Source organism: Protomyctophum parallelum (genome assembly GCF_964188405.1).
Source record: "Protomyctophum parallelum genome assembly, chromosome: 21".
NCBI lineage: Eukaryota > Metazoa > Chordata > Actinopteri > Myctophiformes > Myctophidae > Protomyctophum > Protomyctophum parallelum.
This window is the reverse complement of record NC_139713.1, coordinates 28,795,479-28,819,237: the sequence shown is the minus strand read 5'-3', so window position 1 is coordinate 28,819,237 and position 23,759 is coordinate 28,795,479. Positions and strand designations below refer to the sequence as shown.

Sequence of the window (23,759 nt, the reverse complement as noted above, 5' to 3'; positions counted from 1 at the left end):
CATAGACTGTAAAAAATATGGACAAAGCGTTCCCCGGGTCTAACATGAACGTAAAATGAAGCCTGAAATCCCTTGCATTCTAATGCACTGTAAATCGCCATCTTTCTAGATCCGTTTTGGACCAGCTGGCCATTGGCTGGCTCCGTTTGGGTCCAGCTGGCCATTGGCTGCCCAGACAACGAGGCGGGACTTCCCCCCTTCTTCTCCGTTGGTTTTTATTTTGACTCGAGTGGGAGGAGAAGACTCTTGAGTGGGAGGGGAATCCCGATCATAGACGGTAACGGTAGCCACGCCCCTCAGAACATACGCGACTTTATGGTCATTATTTTAATTAATGGGACCATAATTTTCCAAAAAGAATATTATGACATTAGAAATGAGACTTTAAACTAGTGACTGGAAGAAGAAAGTATTCATGACCATGTTTATTAAGGTAATACAGTCTAGGTGAAGTTGGGCCAAAATACATGGGCCTCTATGGAGCTATGGGGCTTTTTGGGTCCAGTCCAGCGCCACAACAGGCCATTATTATGAACTACCGATTTCAAATGAGGCTTCACGAAATATCTGGCTGACTGCCCCCCTTGCTGAAACACATCATATTCTGCCATAAATCCATACTATACTGTCAATCCCATCCCTATGACAGCCTGGCCAATGCTCCAAGTGTCCTTCCTGGCTCCGGCCAAGCTGAGAAATGTGTGAGCTTTGTGTGCCTGTGTACCATATTTGTGATGATTTGATTGGCTGAGCATGGAATGTGATGATGTACGATGATGAGAGTGCCCCTCACTTTACACAAGTGTGATTTTTATTTATTACTTTTCAGTCTTTTACTGATGAATTTCAGTCTTCAATGTTTATATAGCTCATTGTGTATTTTGCGTATATAGCTTTTTTCTTTTTGGGCTTGACTCCGTCATATACAAGCTGCTTGCACCTATATTTATTATTATTAGTATAGTATAGTATAGTATAATTATTATATAATTAATTTAGACGTTTGTCATGACAGGTGATTTAGAACAGTTTTGTACTGTATGGTAAAAAGAAAGTTGTGAAAATAGTCAATTTAAGCTATTTTCTGATTGTTTGTCTCTTTCTTATTATTAGACATTAGTTTAGTTAGTTTGTTGATAACTTTTGATGCCACAGTGTTCTTTTTCTTTCCTTTTTTAGGTATAAAAAAGGACCCCCCACAATCGACCCACAGGTTGAGAACCAATGTCCCCTTGCTTTGAACACAAAGAGATTGAATGAATGATCCTGATTGGATAAATACATTCTGCAGAAGATGAAAGGGGGAACTATTTAAGTGTAAATCAGGAGGATAATGGAAAAGGTTCCTCAGTCAGGTGCCTGCAGTGCCACACACCATGATGTGGAGTCCTTTTGTGGCCTATACAGTTTCCCGCTAGGCTCTTGGTCTTAAGACACTGCTTATTGAATGACCAACTGCTTCAAGGTATAATGGACTGCATGGTGTATACTATATATATACTGTATAACTTATGTGAATTAAAGTCGTATGTAATACGCATGGTCACACACCACACTTATTTACACATGTGTTCTATAGTAAATAAGTGTGCGTAAATAAGTGTGGGCATCCTAATTTGAGATGTGTGTACCCAGCAGACGGAACTCGACACCGATGCGCACGGCGCGGGGAGATCAGAAACATGCATCGCAACAGAACATCTCCAAATCGCTTTCCGCATACTGAAATCGAATCCGAGGACATCAGGAGTGTGACATAATCCTCAAGACATCTCAAAACTGCGAGCCTCCGAGCGGAGCGCCAAGGGTGGCTCTTGGAGGGATGTGTGTGTGGACTTCAGTTACTCATGCTGTTTGGTCTTGCAGAGGTCGAGAGAAGAGAGGCGGACACCAACTGCTCTAAACGTCAGCGCGCGTTTAACTATAAATCTCTCCAAACCGCCTTCTGCTCCCGGTGCGGTGTAATGCGCAGGCAGCTGCAGTGCTGCACATCTGTCCTGCCATTCCAGTGAGAGAGGAGATAACGACACCACTTAACTTGGAGAACATGGAGAATAAATATTCCCCCGTCTTTTGGTCACGATATCAAGGTCAGGAATATTGGCGATTATGAAAATAGCGCCATCGCATTTGACGACCGCATACGCGCTGGATAAAACCGGCGCGTCATTTATTTTGAATATTCTTTCTAGAAGACAAGACATTGTCGCTCGTTACGCTGTTGAAAAGAGATATTCTATACATCTGCCGTGCGCGCCTCGCTTTGGCGACCCGCACTTGGCGACGCTGATGTCTTCATTTGACTCCTTCGAGTTGGAGATGGTGGAACTCTCTCGGATTTCCAACGTGGAAACATAGCATCCAATTAATCAGCGACTGTCTGTGCCACCGGAGTGCGCAACAGCACCGTGTCCATTCTCTGCACGTAGCCTACCTTTGGACTCCACGGCGTGAAAAGACGCGTGCTTTCGTGCGCCAGAGTATGAAAAACACAGATAGTGTTGCATTTGGCATTCTTGCCTTTGGACATTGTCAATGAATTTGAACTGTGGAAGAAAGACGTCCCTTCGCTGTTCAGCGACACACTGTCCAAGCCTTCGGATAATAGTTTCAACTTGGAACATTAAATGAGCCATGTTTTTTCTTTGGATTTTGAGACTAACAACCAATTAGTTGCAGGTCTGCATGGACCAGATTTTAAGGTAAGTGACCACAGCATGACTGTTCTATTTGTTTAACACATGCAGGTGGCAAACGGAAAGTGCACGCATTCTTGCACACACACTTTCTAACAAACGACCTATCTGGATTTTAATTGCCTTTTATTTAAAGTCATAATTTAATAATTTCAAAATAATAACAATGAAACTATATATTCATGAAGACAAAGACTTGCGCATGCTGTATTTAGCCTATATGCATTCAGAGCTATGTTTGCAGTAGCCTACAGACTCAACATGCCACTATAAGAAGAGTCACGTAAGCCTGGTCTTTGCTAATTACCATCTGGCCATATTTTATACCAATATTTAGGCTGTCATTGCGAATGGCTTCTTCAGTGCCTGCATCCACCAGCGATATGTTAATTTTTTGCATATAGCCTCGGTTTAACACAAGGCTGCGCCCTGATATAGCCGAGACAATTCAAATCTATAACATATGTCAGTATCCCAATGATTATGCTATAGTCGAAGCGAAGGTATAGCTGTGTTTTCAATGTTGAGTGATATTCTACTTTTTATATAACATGAGGGATTTAGGAGTTATGGCCATATCTCTCAATGCATGCATAAGCCACTGGCACAAAGTGACTGAATGATTCAAGACATGACAGATATTACCAAAGGAACCTCTAAATATGTTAAAATGCATGCATACATGTAATAACCTACTGTATACTAATGTGTTTATATACTGATCACTGATCACTGATCTGGCAGAACACAATAACTCACTTTGTGTACAGGCAGAATAGACCAAAGAAGAGTTTTGTAACATGATTTTCCATAAGTCCGTTCACTTAGTAGGCCTACTACTTGTTTGTTTCAATTTGTTTTATTTGTCGTTTGTAGTTTCTATAGCTCTACCAAATGAAAAACCTAATGTTTTTTTTGTTTTTTGTTTTCTTCACAGCTTCCTTCATTGGAACTAGTCTAAAATGAAGTTATGGGATGTTTTGGCCATGTGTTTGTTGCTCCTGAGCTCCGTCTCCGCAAGACCCCTCTACCAAAACCTTCAGCCAGCCAAAAGAACGTATTTCCCCAGTAGCTACAGTGATTCTTTTTCCCTGTCTGAGGAGGAAAAAGAGCCAGAGTTCCAGTCTGAAGACCACAGTCTGCACGAGATATCCATGGAGGATCAGTGTAAGGCACACTAGACGTTTTTACACAATGCTTTATACATCTTTAGATTGTGAAATACAGACACTTGACTGGTGATTTACTTGGTCCACTTGAGGCTCATAATAGATGCCTGCAAAGTTCTGAAGATGGGACTATCAGATTCTAAACACACAACAGCAACAGTCTGAACGTTGTTCAAAGCTCCGGTAAACAAAATGCCACTGGGAATGTAACCCTAACTACTGAGGGAGAAGAGCAATTTAAAGTCTGTTTATCTCATGGTCACGTATTGTCGTGTGTTGACTTTTCGATGAGTTTTCAAGCGACAGTTAGGGGCAGGTTTTTTTATGATGGAAGCCTCAGATGCTAGTATTGATGGTGAGTGTATGTTCCACCATGGCTGATGAAATGGTTTTGTCTTCCTTGACAATATCGAAATAGACAAATATCAAATGCCACAGACATAAGTATTAATCAACAACTTTACTTTTGTTATGGCACAGTAAAATATTGTGTGTTAAAAACACTTGAACCCTACCATCCCTATTCTGGTTTGGAACGTTGAGCGAAAATAGCTGATCTACAAGATCACAACACAAAACGCAACATGTTGTGAGCTTCTAGATCGGCTAAGAGTTTTTTGTGCAGAGGGAAAAAAGCCGACCATGCACAAATACGTTTAAGTTATAAATAGTTAATTTATCAGTCAAACTAACATTCAGGACTTGCTTCATGTTGTCAAAATGGGCATGGCAGCTCAGATCCCATCTTCAGTAGAAGTTAGTGTCCCCAGTACCTCGTCTTGTTTATTTTCACCCTATAGCATCCCTGCATGTTCTGGGTATAATTGGCGTAAAAATTGTGACCATTTTGTCAAACAATAACATATCTACAAGCTCATAGATTGGCTATTTTTGCTATTTGACGTACAACGTAGTACATTTTAGTGGCTAACCAAATTAGAGGAGGCAATCCGAACCAGATGCAATGTATTTTAGGGGAGAGGGTGAACAACACAGGAGAGTTTGAAGCATCAAGTGAGACTTCAGTGTTTATGTTCATTTTAGCTACAGCAGTGGGTAGGAATTTCTTTTGTTTAGATCAATGTGACACTATATCATCTTTACACAGTAGTAGACCTAAACCAGGCCAAGAACTAGATAAGGAATGGAACATTTTGTGATATGTTTGTCCTCTCACCTCATATTCTGTTTGTGCCTTCACTGATCGGTTCTGTAACCCAAGACCATTAACTATGCACTAAGGTGTAAACAACACTGCAACTCAATGGGATGTTCAGACTTTTGTTTTGTGTGTAATGTCAATGGCAAGACATGGAGTCAGTCCAAGTTCTAAACCATAGAAGGTGAGAGACTTTGCAGGGATGAGCATAGGGAGAGATGGCTCTTTTAGTGTTGAGTATTATGCCAAATACTGTTGTCAATGCAAATGTAAGATTAAGTTGCATTTAATGATTTATTTTATTGAATCTTATTGGTTGTTCAGCCTGATATTATGCCTCAGCAGCGTGTCATGCAACGTGTGGCTTGACAAAAATCCTTTTCAACTGAAAAACGTGTTGTCACATTAACGTTTCACATTATATGAAATCCGTTATTGTCGAGTGCCACGTTGCAGAGGCATTACAATGCAGATGATGACGTTCAAACAAACAAACCCTCTGGTAGAGTCTGGCGGTAGTCAAAGTAATCCACCAGAGAAGAAGCGTAGCACATCGTGAGCTAGGTTCCACCATCAACCTCTCCATTTTGACATGACCACTTGTCTGGTCTGTCAGCAGACGTACGATACATGACATCCCTGCATGCTATCAGCTGACATACAATAAGAGGCGTCTAAATCAAAGGGCAGGGGTGTCTAAACAGATTGGCCTGGGCTCACCTGATACCCGAGTGGTGGCCCAATCAGCCATGGAACTGAGGGGATTAGATGACCTGTTCTCCAGCAGGGAGGCAGGTAAGACAGGCGAGATAGGTGACACCTCCATAGAGCGGCTGCGTTACTGACACCACCATTCGCCAGACATCACAACCTGCATAGTTGACTTCCTGACACAAATAGAACTGCACGCATTCACTCACCATGCACACACACCGCTCGCACACGCGCACACGCACACACAGAGAAGAATGCTCCAATGGTGCTCCAATAAATATGGACTTGATGTTGCCGTTTGCTAATATGATTAGCGTAACATTAATTGAGTCATTAAACAATAATTTCGATGCATGCATGTTGCCAGATTGTCGAATAAGGGGATAAGAAGTAAAAGGGAGATGACTCTCTAATAGGATCAGAATCTATTATTGGAGGATCAAAGGCTTTACAAGTTCATTCCCTATGGGGTATGGGGTGAATGTTTTATGTTTAGAACAGAGTGAATCTGCTCTATTTCAATGTGTCACAACACGCCTATATTACTGTACTTTCTAGTCAAGTTTGAAGATTTTTTTAAATGGAACAAAGATGTTCCAAGATACATTCAAAAGAGATTACTGAGACTAAAACAAACCTCAAACTGAACTGGAAATTGGAACGAACTTGATCTGTAACTCTGTATAAAATGTATGATTGTGATAAATTGCGACAGATTACAGTTGTGTTGAGCAGTAGTACTAAATATAGCAGTTGTTTTGCAACTAGTTTGATACCTTTGTACCATGTAGTGTAATAGTATGTAGTAGCTTTAATGAGCTGCCTCTGTATCTTCCAGATGACATCACAGGCCCCTATCCAGAACAGTTTGATGATGTAATGGACTTTATAGAGGCTACCATTGGTCGACTGCGGAGGTCAACAGAGCATCATGACGGCTCTAGGGGACGAAGGGAGCAAACGAGACAGAGGGGAGCAGCAAACACAGACAGAGGAGCGGGAGCGGTGGGGAGAGGAGGACGCGGAGACAAGAGAAAGAGCAGAGGAAGAGGGGGGAGTCGAGGGAGTAAAGGAGGCCGGGGTGAAAAGGGGAGGGAGAGCATATCGGTGCAGACTCGTGGCTGCTTGCTAAAGGAGGTTCACCTGAATGTAACAGACTTGGGGCTCGGATACAGGACCAAAGAGGAGTTGATCTTCAGGTACTGCAGTGGCCCTTGTGTTGATGCCGAGACCAACTATGACAAAATCCTCAACAATCTCACCCACAACAAGAAGCTGGACAAGGACACGCCCTCCCGCACCTGCTGCCGACCAATTTCCTTTGATGACGACTTGTCGTTCCTGGATGACAATGTGGTGTATCACACTCTGAAGAAGCATTCTGCCAGAAAGTGTGCCTGTGTCTGATGAAGTCATGTGTACGTGACACACTGATCAATGTGGCCATCAGTGACATTAGGCCACATTTGAGATTGGTGCTCCCCACAGGGAGGAAACACTCTTGGATATGGGGAAATGAAAAGGATGCTGGGGAAATACTTTTGGATGATGAGGGAGTGTGTGGTCTCTAAAGTGTCCCCTCTATGTGTCAGTGGTCAACCTGACCCTGCACCACTCTGGACAGATGGTATACTGGGTGAGTATATATAGTGGTCTCTTCAGTGTAAAAACCTCCAATAAACTACAGTGCGATTAATTGTGTCAGATGCGTACCCCATTGCAAATGATACAGTTCTGTTCTGTCACACTGACAGACTTGACTGACAGTCAACCTTGTTTTCTTGAAGGTGAGACTGAAGTGGAACTCTGCTCGGAGTAGGTTGGCTCAATTTTGTTTTTTCCTGGGACAATTCATTTTCCCAGGAACATCGGTTTTCCATTGCTGGCTCCTTAGTCTCTAAATGAGAGCAGAGGCTTTGGGAGTGTATTCAGCTGCACTCCAGATCACTTCCACTGCATGGACTGGATGTTTATGTTTATATTCAGAGCCAAGGGATGAAATACCACGAGGGGTTTCAAAGACTTTTGGTACAACGTACATCTATGTAAAATCCATACATTTAAATTCTATATATATCTATATATATATACACATTATATATATATGTATAAGAGATGTATTTATTAAGATTGAATTAACTTATTGTTATTTATTGCAATCAACTTTAACTTTAAAAATGTTTGTTTTCTTATTTATTTAAACACTTTGTTTGTCCTGGGTGGTGCCAAAATGGAGCACGTAGTTTCAAGGGAAATCCAGTTGGGTGAAACGCAACAGAGGTATGGCCACAGCTAATCAAACTCACCCGTAGCTCCAAACACTATTATTTCTTCTGAATTCCAGGGTATCTCAGTCCGCACACTCTTAAAGGGTGATTTATACTTGGTTGCGTGGCAATGTTGTGCAATGGACATAGCTGATCTACAAGGTCACAACGTGTCGCACTGCAACAAATTGTGAGCTTGCCGAACCACTATTTTCCGCAAGCAACATGGCACACAACTAAGTATAAATCAGGCATTATGTTTAGGAAAAGAAGCATGAGTAGTGCAGAGAGAGGAATGGACCAATGTAACCTTTTCAACCCAACTCATCAATTGATTTGGATCATTTTGAGGGATGCAGGGTTTGAGTGTTTTTTGACAGTTCGCTGGCACCAGAGTACCAGTCTGAGACATTTTGGGGCTCAGGGATCTGGGAACGATGAGTCACTTGCTGCTGCTCACCCACCCTTCACAGTGCCAGGGTAGTGACTCCTACTCTAACCATGGCATGCCATTATCTGTTTACAAAGGGGGCAGGGAGATCCTTGGCTCTTCTGTTCATTTTTCTAGCGTATAATAGTAAATAATAATAAATATTCTAGGATTATCTTTGTGATTTTAGAAATGTCACTACAAAATAACACACACACACACACACACACACACACACACACACACACACACACACACACACACACACACACACACACACACACACACACACACACACAGCTGCTTGAACTACAAAAGGAGTTTTAAGTTACATATTGTGTAGGTTGGAAATGCTAAATCCAAAGATAACGTCATTATTAGATAATTCAACAAGTAAATTATGTCAAATCAAAATATTGTTTTGTCTGAAAGACAAAATCTATATAAAATCGGATTCAAATTGATAGTAACTTCCCATTGAGCAATGATAAACCTCTGTGGGTGGTTTGTGGCCAATTAGCGAGAAGCCACTGTCTTTTGGTCCCCACAGTAAAGTCACGAGTGTTAATTTAACACTGAGAGTGCACAAATGGAATCGAATTAAACTGACGCTAAATGGGTCCATTACATTTGGTTCCATTTGTGCACTCCCAGCGTTGTATTGGCACTCATGATTTTACTGTGTACAAATTGCAATAGCTACTACCTGTCTGTAATAATATCTGAAACGAAAGAATGAGAAAAAAAAAATCTGTAATGGTTTCTTTCCCACTGTGCTTTAATGTGCTGTCTTTGCTCTGACAGAGTCACCTTTCTCACTGACTGGGCATTTGAAAATTATCTATGATATTTCACCAGAACTCCCATTTCACAGATGTCGGGTAGAAACCTTGTATATCCATAATGTCATTTTATGTTGTTGTTATTCTTCTTTAAAAAAAAGAGCTCACAATGTGTTGTGATATAATAGGGATGCCAGGTGGAAATTGATTACGTTTGTGGGTTATATAATATGGAATGAATGAAAATAATTAAGAGGTTATGACTAAATAACAACTATATTGGATCATTGGTTTTGGACATACAAGGTTTCTGCTCAAAACTGCAACAATATGCAAAAGCTATATGAGTTTTGCAACATTTAAGAACATTGTTAAAATAATGTAATCGTATTTTTTACATTTCAAAAGAATTGCTGACAGTGTAGACATTACTAACGATGGAAAAGGACATAGTATAAGATGACATTAGCAAGTGTTATCCCTGAGTGAATATTATTACACAGAATTGAATAAATTCAAGATAATAGGATTTTTATAAAGGGCAAGTTAGCATGTCCGTTTCAAGTACCTGCATTGTAACATCTATAGCGTTCATTTATAAAAATGGACCGGTAAAAGGTCCCTCTGACAGGTCTTGATGTTAGCACGGATTAGGGACCAGGGTATCTGTGCCCCCCCAACAGCAACCAAGCCAGCTTTACTCTATAATCCCCCCTACACAAAGAACAAATCCACAGCATCAAGCAGAATTTAGGCCAAATACTACAGAGGGGAAAGGAACTAGCTTTTAACAGCATAGCTCATCAATTGGATCATCTTCTCCTTTAACAGTTGATTCATGTATAAGCCTTTCCAGATGAGAATGTGCATTTAGGAGACTTCCCAGTAGCCTTTTGGCCTTCAGAGAGCCTCACGACACTATACATTAAAGTGTGTGAACCCAGACCACCAGCCACTCTAGTCTTTATGGTTGTTTTGCTCAACTGTCAATGTTCTTTATCTGCAGTGTGTTGATTACCCATACAGATTTGATGTGAATGTAAACAGGCAAAGATAAATGGAGTATAGGGATGGAGAAATTGTCAGTGTTAACGTGAGGCGGGGAGGATTGCATTTGTTTTCACTTCATGTTGTGTTTCCACCTCTGTGAAAAAATATTGTCACTTGTTTTTGTGTTACTGAACCAAAGCTCTCGACAAACTTTATTTTTGTACAATATTCATTTTATAACTTTTTACAGAATTAAACTTGTTTCTATTAAACAAGTCTCTCTCCTGTTTTTCTGACTCAAAACATTTAGCTGACAGCAATTTGCCAAATTAGCTATAGGAAGAGAAACTGCGACATGATTTGTAACTAAGGACGGAAATTGAGGTGAATTAGAGCAAGCAAGTATTACCAAGAGTGAAATGTGTTAGGCTTCATTCATGCTCCGTCATACGATGGTGTCGCACATCAAAAATAGCAGATCCACAAGTTCACAAAGCGCTGCAGATGCAACGCATATATTATATATTATATTATATTGGCCATTTCTGACACGTTGTACGACAACATATAAATTGGGCTTTACTCTTTGCTGTTGTGCATTCCTGAACACCGGCTCATGGTTGTACAGTAAACAAAAGCTAGCTGTAAAGCGACACTATGCTGTAAATTGAGGCACTCAAGGAGAATGTTTCCACCGTGCAAAGAAGATATGTAAACGCTGATGAGAAAATGGCAGAGGTGCAGGCAGGGTGACTCAGTAAGCGGGGTCTTAAGTGTGTATACAGCCCATCATTTATGTCCTACCTTGTTTTTTTTTTCTTTCTTGTGAGTAGAATAAAAACACTGATCATACATACAACCTATTTGATATATGATGTCCCTGTTTGGGCATGTCATTAACCCAATGTTTACTTTGTAGTACAACAGTGTTGCTCACCGGAAAGCAACTGATAGTCTCAGGCTATATTTTTTAATCAGTTGAAGTGTAAGGCTTAATGTACTGTATGAGCTCAGGAAAGAAAAGAGGCGAAAGAGGTAAATGACTCCAGTGATCATGAGTAGAATGTGACATCACCCAGAATTGGTGCAGACAGTAGCCTCGGGCAGTTGGGTCTGGACAGGATTAGGCCATACTAGGGTTTACATCACTGGTCTGAGGGCACTGGAGGCTTCTCCAGGGCAAACTGCCCAAAATCCAGATGATATGTAGCTTCTCACTGTGTTTAACTGTTGAGAAGGTATGGAATCTGACATTGGAATCTGACCACTTGAGCTTGTCGTATGCCAAACTACAAGCCCACGTCTCACATCGCACATTATAGTTTCTGAAGTTGTTTGAAATGTTTTGAATTATTTATTTATTATGGTAGCTGACGGTTAAGGTGAACGAGAATAAACAGTACTTTGCCCATATAACATTAAAATGTTTTAAAATGTACCGTATAATAATTATGACCAGGATTCTTTTTGCCATCAGGCATTAGACATGCAGCAAAGACCGCCAGGAATAGGACTCGAACCTGCAGTGTGCTGCCCGGACCGCAAGCCAATCACTTTTAAACACATTTTCCTTCAACAATGTCAAAGGGGGAAATAAAATCTTGAAAAGAATGAAGATAAGAAATATAACCTTTTGAATTTGGTTTTAGAATGAAAGCTAGTGAATTCAATCACCATGAATACATGCTGTATGCAATATTTGGTGTCAGCTATGCATTACAAATACAGATATCTCATAGAGTGTGTACTTATTTAAGCTGCTATTGGCAAAGCAAAGCAAATCCACTATTTCAGGCATTTCCCCAAACAAAGTCTAGCAATACAGAAGTCATATAAACCTTGTGGCACCAATTTTTGTCTTTACAAACAAACGTTCTTTGGTAAACAATTACAACCCTCAGACTCAAAGCATCAACCACACTGGTATGTATACCCTGAGGCAGCATTCCTGAGGAATGTATACTGAAAATAAACATACAATCCCTGGAATTTGTATGTTGTGGCTTTGTCTGTCCATTGAAATACTTATGGACACTCTACAGGGCGTTAATGGAATTCAAGACTGGAGTACTGTACGTTAACCATATGAACCCTAGTGTCCCTGTTCTGGGTATGTCATAATGAGCATACAGCTAGAAGAGATTTAAAGGAAGGGACCAAGAATAGACCACTGGGAGATCCTGGTCAATAGAGTTAAGTAAATATGTTGACATTTAATAAAATAAAATAAATGAAGTCACTGGTAGGCAGGTTTTTCAACTGTCCACAGCCATCATATATGAGACACAGCATTTACTTATTTATTTAACCATAATTATGAGCATTAGTGAAGGTCAATTATATGAAGAAAGGCTAAAATGGGTGAAGCGGTCCTTTAAAGGTTTCATGAAATAAATTTTCCTTTATTTTTATAACCCGCTTTTCTTTTAGGTTTTATGACCTCAATTACACTTCAAAAACTTGAACTTCAGTGGATTTTCTGTGGTCTGGACTGGAGTTTTCTCTAGGCTTTGGAAGCCTTTGGAGCTGCAATGAAAACAGGCAAAGCAGTGAAAACAGTGACATCTGCTGGCAAATCCCATCGACATATATGGGATTTGCTGGCTCTTACATCACAAACAGCAGGAAAATCATAGCACTTGTTTGAGCCAGAAAACCCCAGACCACAGAAAATCTACTGAATGTTAAAAGTTCAGGTTCTTATTTTTTTTAATGTCACAATCCCATTAAGTGTGGCAAGCGATTATTATTATACCATGACAGTAATTTAGCTATGATTATTATGTTATGGAAAGGAGAATTCACTGCAATGATTTTAATACTGGAAAGTGACACAATCAAGAAGTTTATTTAACTCATCAATATTTGGAAATCACTGCAACCAAAATAAGTAAAGTGTGCCATGAAAATTAAATAAATGTTTAGATAAAAGGAGCAACTTGCTATGTCCAACACAAGCAGTCTGCAAATAATAATGACTGCTTGGATGTCTGTAGGGTTGGTGTACCAGACAAAATTCCCCAAAACAGTCTAATTGCTACAAGACTACGCCAAAAAAAATCATTGCGGTAGAAATATTTTCCAGACTCAAAGCTGTTCATTAAAAAATAATGATAATGTTTGAGTGGAACAAAAAAACTAAACAACAAACAACAAAACAAAAATAATGATAAGCGATAAATGTCATGAATACATCATTAAAAATATACTACTGTATGTAGTAGAGAGAGTAGAGACACAACTTGGCTCTGTTTTGTTCAAGTGCTGAAGAAGGGTGGCATGGCCAAAACACATTCTACCAGAAACTGTATCAAATCGATTAAAGATTTGTTGCGAGTGCTGGAAAAAAATATTTCATTACTATACTAGACCGGTGCTTGGCTGTACAGCACCGAGTCGGTAACGAAGTTGAAGATCCATGCCCCACCTGGCTATGAAATACCCGTTGTACCCGTGTCAGAGTACCCATTCCACCCATCTGTATCTCTTTTATGCCCATATATGGAGATTTCTGTATTTGTCTCTCTGTGTCCCTTTATTCCATGGAGTTCTGTCAGGCATGCCCAAATATAGAGTGTTGTGATGTCAGAAGTTAGGCCAGCTCCATATGGAGCATGGGCAGGGGCCCTGTCCAGAAGTTGGTGGGGCTAATGGTTCTCGAGTTACGTGCATTACAGCCATACACACGTACGTACAGACAGAGACGTGGGGCATTTATAGAAAGATGGGCAGGGGCCCTGTCCATAGCCCGGGCAGAGGCCTTTTGTGGCGGTTCTGGACAACCGTGGGTCTGACCGACTCGACACCGGGCACTGCACTTGCTGTGGGGGTGTGTAACGCGTGTGTCCAATTCGGTGGGGCTAACGGTTCTCGAGTTACGTCATTACAGCTGTACACACGTACAGTACGTACGTACATACATACATACAGATAGAGACGTGGTGCTTTTATAGATACTAGATAGATATATAGACAGACAGACAGATATATCTAGTAGATTAAAGAAAAGGCTCAGTAAAGTAAAGTCACAAGTCAGAGTAAAATCCTTAGTGTTAATTCATCCATTTGAAACACTATGTACAGATGTAACCAATTGGAACCGTAAGGGTTATCAGAGAATTTGTAAATAGTGAATACATGTACTGTATTCACTGTCGGAATAGTTCTACAAGACACATTTTGATTTAAAACAAAACAGCAGGTCAATATTCTGCTTGATGTATATATTTTTCAGTACAGTACATCATGTGTCTGTCTTCAAGAGATGAGTGTTCTGTTCTGACATCAGAAAAAAGCAATTAACATAGGCCAACAAAGGGCAGTAACCAGATCAGAACTGGGGTATATCGCAAGCCATGAATATACTGTATGTATGAAGTCTAAGTATGACAGTGGCTGTTATTATCGACATCACTATGCAAATGCTGTGCGCAATGACTGATCGGAGAAAATAAAAGTCTCCACTCTCCATCAACTTGGTACCAACCTAGAACTGGCTGTCACAACATGGGCTGGTTCTCACCAGAATTACAGTAGCTTCATAGCTGGAGCCAATTCTTACATCCAAGCAGATGGTGGAGAGAGGTGTGAATCCAGCCGTGGAGAGATACGTACTCAGTATAGCAGTATAGCAATACCACAACTTGAAAATAGTAGTAAAAAGTAGTAAGAGCCTGTATAAATTTTTTAACTTGAATAAAAGTAAAAATGTATTGGCAATCAATTACACTTACAGTATAACAGTATATTTTTTCTAAATCGCAATGCATATTTTCAACCTGCGACAACTAATTGATTCAGTATGTTTTTTCACTTGTCTGTCATTATACGTACTTAAAAGAATGTCATGCCTGAAAAAAAGGCATTCACTGCTAATAGGACAGTAGCTGATCAGTTGATCTGCACAGATTAGTGCAGTACAGACTGGGGACCACCAGTTTCCTTGAGGGGGTTCCAGGTGGTCCCCAGCTCTATCAAACTCAATTCAATGTTAATATTATTCTAAGTGACAAGTCACATTTATGTAATTGACTACATACCCCCAACCTTCAGAGAAACAGCACTATGAGATGTAACCAAACCAACATATCAAATGGAGCTATTGCACGAATGGAACCTCACATTGTTCATGTTCTCCATATATTACAGATGGGATTGTCTTCCTTCTACACATGTACATTATAAACCTATCATCCACAAGCATGCAATTCAGACAAGATTATATTTCTAGTCTTGATTAATTCAACAAGGGCAATACGAAATTATGAAGAGAGTAATTACACAATTACTTTAACACGAGCAAACATATTTTGATATAATGTAAAAACTATTATTTGCCAAATGACTAATTAGGTGACATACACCAGTGACTGAGGTAGGACAGGTGTTCTAATCTAGATGACATGTTCTAGGTATGTGTTCTAATCTAGATGACATGTTCTAGGTATGTGTTCTGTGAATCCTGCCTAATTGATACTGCTCTACAATTGCATATCCTAGTACTGACAAGTCTGACATTGTTCCATTATCAATACTAATAGGGAATGGGATGTACAGTAAACTTAGTGGTCTTTCTACAGTATAGTACAATGTATGTATGTGTGTGTGTGTGTGTGTGTGTGTGTGTGTGTGTGTGTGTGTAAATGCCCCATTTGTGTATGTGTGTGTTATATACTGTACTACATACAGAATCTTACTGTCTTTAAACATCCATACGCAACATCACCCAATCATAAACAGCAGCACCCTTTATATTTATCTTACACAGTCTCATCTTATACACAAAAAGCAGAGTTTATGGGAGTGAGACAGAAGGACAGTAATTGGGAGACTTCTATCAATAAGAGTACAGTAATCGGGTCCTACTTTGTGTATGCTGGGGTTCTCCTCTGCCTCTTTGGCAGGATGGCTTCCCTAGGATTGCTGTCGTCCGCTTTACAGAGTGCCACCATGAGCTGCCACTCGACCACCCCGACCTGTTGCTGCACAAGAACACTGGATTACAAAGACAAACGCATAGAAACCAACAAACAAAACAAACGGCAATGACAGGCAACAGATCATTTTGTTGCGTGAAACAGAGCACAGATAAGGGCTGGACCTTTGAGTCACTAGGGAGTAGAGAGACCTCTTTCCATGGCTTATAAGCATCTATCCAACCATCAAACATTACCTCACAATGTTGTAAAGCCATTTCACAAAGGAGATAAACAATTTGAAAATGGCCTTTCATCTAAAAACCACTGCTCTGCCCTGTATACAAGTAGGCCAAATGTCTTTTCCATACATACAGTAAACCATACATTCACTATTGAAATCTAATCTAGTCTTTAATCTTTATGTCCTTGTCTCAACTTCAACAAATCATTCCGTTCCTTCCACTACATGCAATAATAAATGTTTTATTCTTCCTGCTTTGAAAGAAATAACAAATAAAATTCAAAAACTATTCACAAACGAAACAGCAGCACAAAACCAGCTGGGATACATTTGGGACTAGGAAATGTTGTCTGGAACCTCAGCTTATTGAACAAGGTTCAAGCCACGTGCATGTGTACGCGCTCGTGTGTGTGTGTGCACGCATGCACAGTACGCATAAGCAGACTGGACATGAGGTAACATAAGCAGACTGGACATGAGGTAACATAAGCAGACTGGACATGAGGTAACAAAGGAAGTGGTCAATAGTCAGTACAGCAGCATGGTCCAGCGGTTAGGAAAAATAATTTTCAAACATCAAGCGGTTACAGCAGTAAAACTTAAAGTTGCTAGCATCACTGCTGCAGCAGTGAATAAAGACTCTGAGCTAGGTGTTACATCTGTTGTGCATCAAACACACAGGAGAAAATTACAATTTAGATCCAGAGTGACGTACAGTAAGCAAGTCCCCAACCCCCCCCCCCCCCCCCCCCCACACACACACACACACACACACACACACACACACACACACACAATGGAGAGAGAGAGAGGTCATGAAATGTTTTTTATCTCAACCACAAAATCTAATTTCCATGTGTCTGTCTAGGGCCACGCATGGCAAGCAGCATGATGTTACTTGTCATCGGGTCTACCATTGAGCCTGTCACACATGATTAGGATACATCTTAAACTGAGTGCAGGACATAACTGTTATAATTGGCAGGCCTTTGGCCAATTGGGGCGGAGCAACACGAAAAACCGAACACATTCTACCATACAATTGTGAAAACTGTACGTCCTTCTGTCAGCATCCATTCTTCTCCTCAATAGGCTGGCCAATCAATCTGAAATGTATTGCACATGGGCATTGAGTGTTAGCATATGCAGGGACTGACAAGGCAGATTTTTCTCCAGACAGGGACTGACGAACCAGACATTTTCCATTTCCGAAATGTAAGCTGTTTATTGTTTGTTGTCAAGTCTGTGCAGAATCGTGACATCCGATTCCCCTGATGTCTGCATGTAGTTGGGGCACACACATCCCTAGGTATGGACTAGTTATAGTATATACACACTATAGTCATTTCAACAACTTAAAGTCTCTATACCAAACTAATACTTTGTTGACCGTGGTCGACTCTGTGCTTGGTCCGCTCTTTTTTCCCCTAGAGCAAATGTCTTCCCGGAAAATAGCTGATCTAAAGACTCACATCATTCCCCCCCCCTCCCTAGAATAGGGATGCAAGGGTTCAAGTAGTTGTATAAAATACAAAGCCGTGTTAGACTGATAAAATAATACAGAAATCCCACATTCAGACACATCCATGCCAAACGGGTTGTCATCCTATGCCATTACGTCACACTAAACAATAGAATCCTCAGGGTTCATTTATCAATGTGTACACTCTCCGAGTTAAACACACATTGTAGGACAGCATGAGGTGAACACACGTGGCCTGCATGCACACCCGCTGACCTCCAGCAGGCATCTCTCCTCTGTGTACACTTTCTGCCATAGTGGACACCAACAGGCTCATTACAACAACCATGTTTAGATTTAGACACTTACTCTGCTCCTCTTCACACACTTTGCTGAACACAACCACAATAGAGACTCCCAGCACTTTAACCTATGAGTGAGGTTGCCCTCAAGTGTGTGTGTGTGTGTGTGTGTGTGTGTGTGTGTGTGTGTGTGTACCCACTTGTATTACTTTATTAGTGAGGGCCAAATGTCCCCCTAAGAATACTGTACCACCAGGTAGTAGAAATATTTTCCAGGTTTGCACCGGTGTCGTCACCAAAGGTTGTCGATCTACAAGCTCATGTCTCTGTGGAGAGCTTGTAGATCGGGAAGTTTTTGTGTATGACGCATACTAAGTATAACTCAGGCCTCAGGGTTAGAATGTTGACATCCTCAGCCTCACAAGTATAGTAATACGTGTGTGTGTGTGTGTGTGTGTGTGTGTGTGTGTGTGTGTGTGTGTGTGTGTGTGTGTGTGTGTGTGTGTGTGTGTGTGTGTACTCTGCTCTTATCCTCAGGGGTTACAAAGAGACACTTTAGTAAAGGGCTAGATAAAGTGATTTTCCATTCAGGAGCCATGTTGTCACCGCTCAGTGTTAATTCCTCCCCTATACGCTACATTAAGCAAAAAGGTTACTGTTAACAGATTCCCTCGCGTTTCTCAATGGGCCGTCGCTTGCTTCCCGTCCCCTCTAATTTTCCAGGGCCGGGGTATCAAGTGCGTCACTCAGCGCCCATGGCCTTACTTCACACCCGGCTCGTGTGGCTTGAAATCACATGATGTATGAAAAGGCTATAGTGGCCCAAACAATCAGTGGGGTCCGACTCCTGCCTGGGAGCCAATCAGAGAACCATTGTGGGCAGCTGTCCTGCTCCTATAGGTTCAGCAGCCTGGGAAGAGTGTGCAGACCATGCACGGAAGAGATGACAGCCTCGTGCATCGATCATATGACAGGCAAGGGGAAGAAGAGACAATACAGTGTGTGTGAGTGTGTGTGTGTGTGTGTGTGTTTGTGTGTTCAGTGTTCACAATGATCACGCCAATGAGAGTGGAAGAGGTGGCTGTCCCCGGCGTGATCTGGATACCTCGTGGCCGACGCATGGCACGGTGCGCTGCGGCTGCACATCCACACATTCAGAATCACTATGATTTTTTATTGTTGCATCACATTTCAAGTAAGGCGAGTGCAATTCTTGGTTGTGCAGGCTCATCATTGCAGTTAAAAAAGATATAGAGAGAAGAGCATAAAGTGCTTAATATATATGACTAATCTCGGCATGATTCAATGTGAGTGCATGCAAATAAATAAAAAGGTTTTGAATGTACACATATAAAGGAGTCCCTATTAAAACAAACAAATTCAGTTCAGTCTGTGACTGCGCAGTGTCACCAGACTTGGATCTCGTTCAGCAGTCCAATTGCTGACAAGTAGAAAGTTCAAGAGTCTGGTGGTACTGCTTCCGATTTTCCGGTAACGTTTGCCTGGCCGTGGGTGCGCCAACGGATTGAACAGGCAATGGCTGGGGTAGTTGTCCCTGATGATGCTTTCAGCCTTAGCCACACAATATGTCTCTTGTGTATTTCATTGGAGGGGGGGGGGGGAGCTCCCCTCCCACGATGCACTGCGCTGTTCTCACCACTCTCTGCAGTGCTTTGTGTTCCGCGGTGGTGCAGTTTCCGAACCAGTCAGTGGTGCCGCAGTGGTGAAACGCTCTGAACAGCACGTCTCTTGGGTTGAGAGGTAAAAGTATGTGCGTGCTATATGTGGTGATTCCGCGCCACAATGTACTTTATTCTATGTGAGAAAGGTAATTCATTTTATGTGCATCAAGGTCCAATGTTCCCATCCTGCAGTATTGCCCAGTAGCATAGTGGTCACGTCACATACACCTTTCATTCTATTAATACAGTCTGTCATATAGGAGCAGATGAAGCCCCAATGAGCAGATTGGTTTGTGACTCAAGGTGGACAAAACTGCTCAAGTGTCCTTGAGAGAGGCACTTAGCCTAAATTGCTCCAGTAATTGTTCGTTGACATAAATGGGTAATGAGTGAAATTACATACATTGCCCAGCGAGGTAGACCAATGATCTAAGACCATAAGGTGATTCTTTGGTACCTCCCTATGGACCGTTTGAGATCAAAAGTTAATGTGATGACATGGGTCTAACAAATAAAAGTGTGTGTGTGTGTGTGTGTGTGTGTGTGTGTGTGTGTGTGTGTGTGTGTGTGTGTGTGTGTGTGCGCGCGCACACAAGAGAGAGAGATCTTGTGTGTATGTGGGCCCACACGTGTGCAATAACTTATAATCGGACTTATTAGGTTATCACACAGTTTAGAAATGCTGCCGTTATGCCAATTCGTGAATCCCCTCACACTTGTATGTAGTGTTTTCACTATCGACTCCTACTGGTTCACCTGCCAATATGGAGCTTCACCTGCAGGGAGTGTCAGGCTGGCAGCACACCCTATTCCTCACATTTCAACACCCCTGCTGACAGGCAGGCGCCTTGCCAGCCAGTAGGAGTTGCTGGTGCACCGCCGACAGCGATGAACCTCCCGCCCGTCTTCCCTGCTGTAAACACAGCCAATTTTGCTCGTATGGACACCAGGACAAGCCGGATGCTCTCTGAAAGATTCAAAATGTCTAGTCTCCTTGGTGGTGGACAGGAACCTTACCCCTGTGCCACCCAACCGAGACAATTATCTAGGACTGAAAAAGGAATGTACAATGCCAGGGACGTTACATTTATCTGTGTCTTTTTCCCGTGTCATAGTAAACTATGTACTGTAAGCCATGAAATATATGTAAATTGTTTTGAAAATACTTCTTTGTAAAGAAAATCAATAAACATGTGTTTAAAAAAAAAAAAAAAAAAAAAAGACACAATGGATATAAATCGATTGAGACACCAAAAATAACAGAGTTCTGACATACCAATAGTTCTGAAGCTTCACATAGGACCAAAGACAGTGAACGTAATTACCAATCTCTGTCTTGCACTTAAAGCAAAATGGGGACATCCGTCTTGTTCTTGAGAGCAGGAGTTATATATACGATGTAATATTCTGAACTGGATGGATTTAGTTCGGTTACAAACTGAAATCTGTTTCGCATAGGCCCACATATCTGCCCAGTCCTCATCATGAATAGAGTCGTCCAGATCTTTTTCCCAGGACTGCTTAGTAATCTGAGAGGATATAGATGAGTAGGAATTCAATACGTCACAGAAAATTGAAATTTGTTTCTTAGATAATTGCAAAGAGAGGGCTCGTTCTACCTGTGAAGCGGAACTATTGGCTAAAAGTGAAGTGTCCTCAGTAATAAAATGTCTAATTTGTAAATACCTGAAGAATTCATATTTTGGCAACCCATGACGCAGCTGCAATTGTGTGAAAGACCTCATGGTTTGGCCATCAAACAGGTCTCCAAGTTTGGTAATGGCCTTCTCATGCCAGGTCTTAAAGCCTGCACCTGAGTGTCCCGGCCTAAAGTCAGGGTTGCCTACCACTGGAGTAAGGGGAGATGTCAATTTAGCAAAGCCTTCAATATTACGCACAGACCTCCAGGCTTTGGACTGAACATAGAGTGATGGGGTTAGAAGAAAATGTCCTAATAAACTTAAGGTCCTTTATGAATAATAGATTCCAAAGAGGGCAGATTCCTCTATTGTTGCTAAAGTCTGATTCATGCTTGGTTGCATGATGTGTTGCTCACCGAAAATAGCCGATCTACAAGTTGTAGATCTACATCTACAATCCAGAGATTGTAGATGTGCCATTTCTGGTCAAGTATGCATTAAGCCTAGTATTAAGCATTGTGGGTCAGATTAGCTGGTTCGTTGATGGCTTTCTGTAGCTCTACTGATTATTGTCACAGTATTTTAAGTATTCTATGCAATGACCCAGGGGTATAGTGGCTGAGGTATAGAGCGGATCAGTCCCAGTATGTTCTGCTGCACTCCTTGCCTATATTTGGATGTTAGGATGAGGGCTGGATCCCTCAGTCTGTGTGTGACAGATGGCCCACTGCCAATAGGCAAATGTGACCACATTTCTCATCCAGAGGTGCGTGTGTGTGTGTGTGTGTGTGTGTGTGTGTGTGTGCGTGTGTATGTGTAGGATTTTTGTGTGAGGTATCGTGTCTCTCGTGTGTGCATGTGGGGTGTGAGGTTATGGTGGTGGGGGGACTAGTGCTGGGGGGAGAGGATTGTTGGGGGTGGGTCAGGCTGCAATTGGGATGTCCAGAGAGTGTGACCAGGCGAAAGCTGCTTAACGCCCCAGCTGTTCAGCTCCCCACGGCCTCTCCAGTGTAAGAGTTTCAACCACAAACAACTATGTACACACACGCTTATGTTTTCATAGTTATTTACATGTACACACGCTTCAATAACAGACCGCACGTCGCACGAGGTTAGCAGCTCTTTGATGACAGATGATGGTTAATCTGTTCCATAGGTCATGTGGTAACTATAATTGGTGATTTAGAAAGATCTAGTAAATGTACCAAACAGGGTGGTAATCCTCCCATTATAGTCTACACATTAAAACCCTCAGTGCTAATTCAACTCTCTGAGAGTGTGAAAATGGACCCTTATGGGTCTGCTTTTACAATCTAGATTACAGCAGAAATACACTTTGGAAGAAGTTTGGGAGAAGTTGGAAGAAGTTTAGAAGTTTGGGTTGATTGAGATATGCGTGAGATATCTTGAATAGATTAAACAGGTCTCAAAGTTTTTAATACATAAATTAACTCAAACTAAAGGTGATTCTGCCAATGAATTACAAAATCCAACAGCATTATATTTTAGGTATACTATCATCATTTCTAACATGCACAACACTTATAATTAACGGAGCAACTACTGAAGATATCTCAGTAGTGAGTATGAGTTACATCATGGCAAGGTAACTACACAAGTATCATTTTCGCTGTGAGGTCCATAAATATTATGTTTTTAAAATATACAATAAGTGACTTAGTAATTGCAAAAGCAAACGTGTTACCCAGGGGGAGAGTACAGCAAACACTGCTGACCTTTGAGAGATCTGCTAAGTACTTGTCATGAAGATATACTGTACGGTAGTGCATTCCTAATGCCCACCTATGCCAACACCAAAGGTTATCTGTGTACTTACAGTATGGTTTTACACTGTAGGACAGGTTGTGCACAATCCATGTGTATTGTCAATGTGTGTTTTTCTGTGTCATAAACTAGCATACCCCTCGTAGTGTTGCTTCCCAAACAGTTAATGGATAATGTGTTATAACTACTACTACTACTGGTTCTCGGGTTTGGGGACCCTCAGGGGTCCTTGGGGGAGGGGGGGGGGGCGGATTCCAAGCGGACCCTAGCTAAATGTTTGATAGTTAGTTAGGAACCAAATTAACCCTTATGGATCTGGAAGTCAGAGAGTCCCTTTTGGTTTCATTTGTACTCTCAGCGTTCAAATAACAGTGAAGATTGGGGTCCCAGAGATCGTATAAAATGGGGGACTGTGATCCAATCTATATCAAACTGGGGGTTCTTTAACTTAAAAAAAAAAGGTTGAGAAATACTGTTATAATCCGTCAGGGTTGCTAAAGTAACATGGGCCATCTATCACTA

General features: G+C 41.4%; 1 protein-coding gene across 1 annotated transcript; it reads left to right on the top strand.

Annotated features, from left to right (window-relative positions):
• The first annotated feature begins 1,880 nt into the window (after positions 1–1,880).
• Positions 1,881–7,787, top strand: gdnfa (glial cell derived neurotrophic factor a). The gene is made up of 3 exons (XM_083793968.1): positions 1,881–2,702; positions 3,634–3,863; positions 6,577–7,787. Exons 2-3 carry the CDS (start codon positions 3,659–3,661, stop codon positions 7,143–7,145), a joined length of 774 nt encoding a protein of 257 aa, XP_083650094.1. The 5' UTR covers positions 1,881–2,702; positions 3,634–3,658; the 3' UTR covers positions 7,146–7,787.
• Positions 7,788–23,759: the final 15,972 nt, after the last annotated feature.

Excerpts from the sequence above, each read along its gene's own strand:
- gdnfa (XM_083793968.1), top strand. The coding sequence starts at position 3,659 with ATGAAGTTATGGGATGTTTTGGCCATGTGTTTGTTGCTCCTGAGCTCC. Across the intron at positions 3,864-6,576 it reads GATATCCATGGAGGATCAGT|ATGACATCACAGGCCCCTAT; the intron begins GTAAGGCACACT and ends TGTATCTTCCAG.